We start from the raw sequence: 855 nt of genomic DNA, 5'->3' as shown, positions 1-855 counted from the left end.
AGTGGTATGTGCAGAAACAGCGAAACATTGCAAAAGCTCCTCTTTTCCCAAATTGTGTGGTGAGGAACCAACCTATGCCCCCAATTCGTCCTGCGGAGGCAACTAGCGGCAATGACTTAAGCATGACCCCAGTTCCCCACAGCTGATTACCCTTGACTCATCCGAATTCTCCTAACAAGGTAGAAATTGGCAGGTCTATTTGGAGGAAAAAAGGATCTACTAAAATCTAGCTTACTAAATATTGGTCAGATCGCAGGACTGTGCACGCACATCGCAGATCCAACAGATCACAGCGCGAGACAATAGGACCCAAGTCTAACTAAACCGTGCAAACAAGAGGGAGACGGGATCAGAGGAGACGCATTCGCACCTAGCCGGAGCTGACGATGATGTTATTGATGGGGATGAAGATGAGCTTGACGAAGAAGCCGACGAACCCCATGACGACGAACCCGATCGCCGTCCGCGCCGCCACCTTGGTGAACTCTGCGCGCCGAATCAGCGTCAGATCTGGTGAAAGAGGAAAACGAACCGGATCCGGACGAGCAGGCGCGAGTCTTTGGTCCTTATCCTTGCGGTCGGGCTTGTGGCAGCGCTTGACGAGGCGGACGCTGTCCTTGGCGAACTCACGGAGGGGGTCCACCATGGAGTCGACGGCATCCATGGCTGCTACCGGCGGGAAGGCGAGATCTCCGAGCCGATGACGATGATGAGGTCGCGTGCGTGAGGGGAAGGGAGGGGGAAGCCAACGGGCGAATGGTGTGCTGTTTGGATTTGTGCTTTGGATCTGCGAGGAGGGGAGGAGGAGGCCCGGCGGCGAGCTATGGTGGGAGGATGTGGTCTGAATCGGGGAGA

At 55.6% G+C, this 855-nt stretch overlaps 1 protein-coding gene across 1 annotated transcript; it reads right to left on the bottom strand.

Annotated features, from left to right (window-relative positions):
• Positions 1-370: 370 nt before the first annotated feature.
• LOC119280818 (protein transport protein Sec61 subunit gamma-like) lies at positions 371-664 on the bottom strand. The gene has a single exon (XM_037561532.1). The coding sequence runs from the start codon at positions 662-664 to the stop codon at positions 371-373; it is 294 nt and encodes a 97-aa protein (XP_037417429.1).
• Between the last annotated feature and the right edge of the window lie 191 nt (positions 665-855).

Source organism: Triticum dicoccoides, chromosome 3B, assembly GCF_002162155.2.
Source record: "Triticum dicoccoides isolate Atlit2015 ecotype Zavitan chromosome 3B, WEW_v2.0, whole genome shotgun sequence".
Taxonomy (NCBI): domain Eukaryota; kingdom Viridiplantae; phylum Streptophyta; class Magnoliopsida; order Poales; family Poaceae; genus Triticum; species Triticum dicoccoides.
This window is presented reverse-complemented; position numbering and strand designations above follow the sequence as displayed.

Coding starts and splice junctions, on each gene's coding strand:
- LOC119280818 (XM_037561532.1), bottom strand. CDS start 664: ATGGATGCCGTCGACTCCATGGTGGACCCCCTCCGTGAGTTCGCCAAG.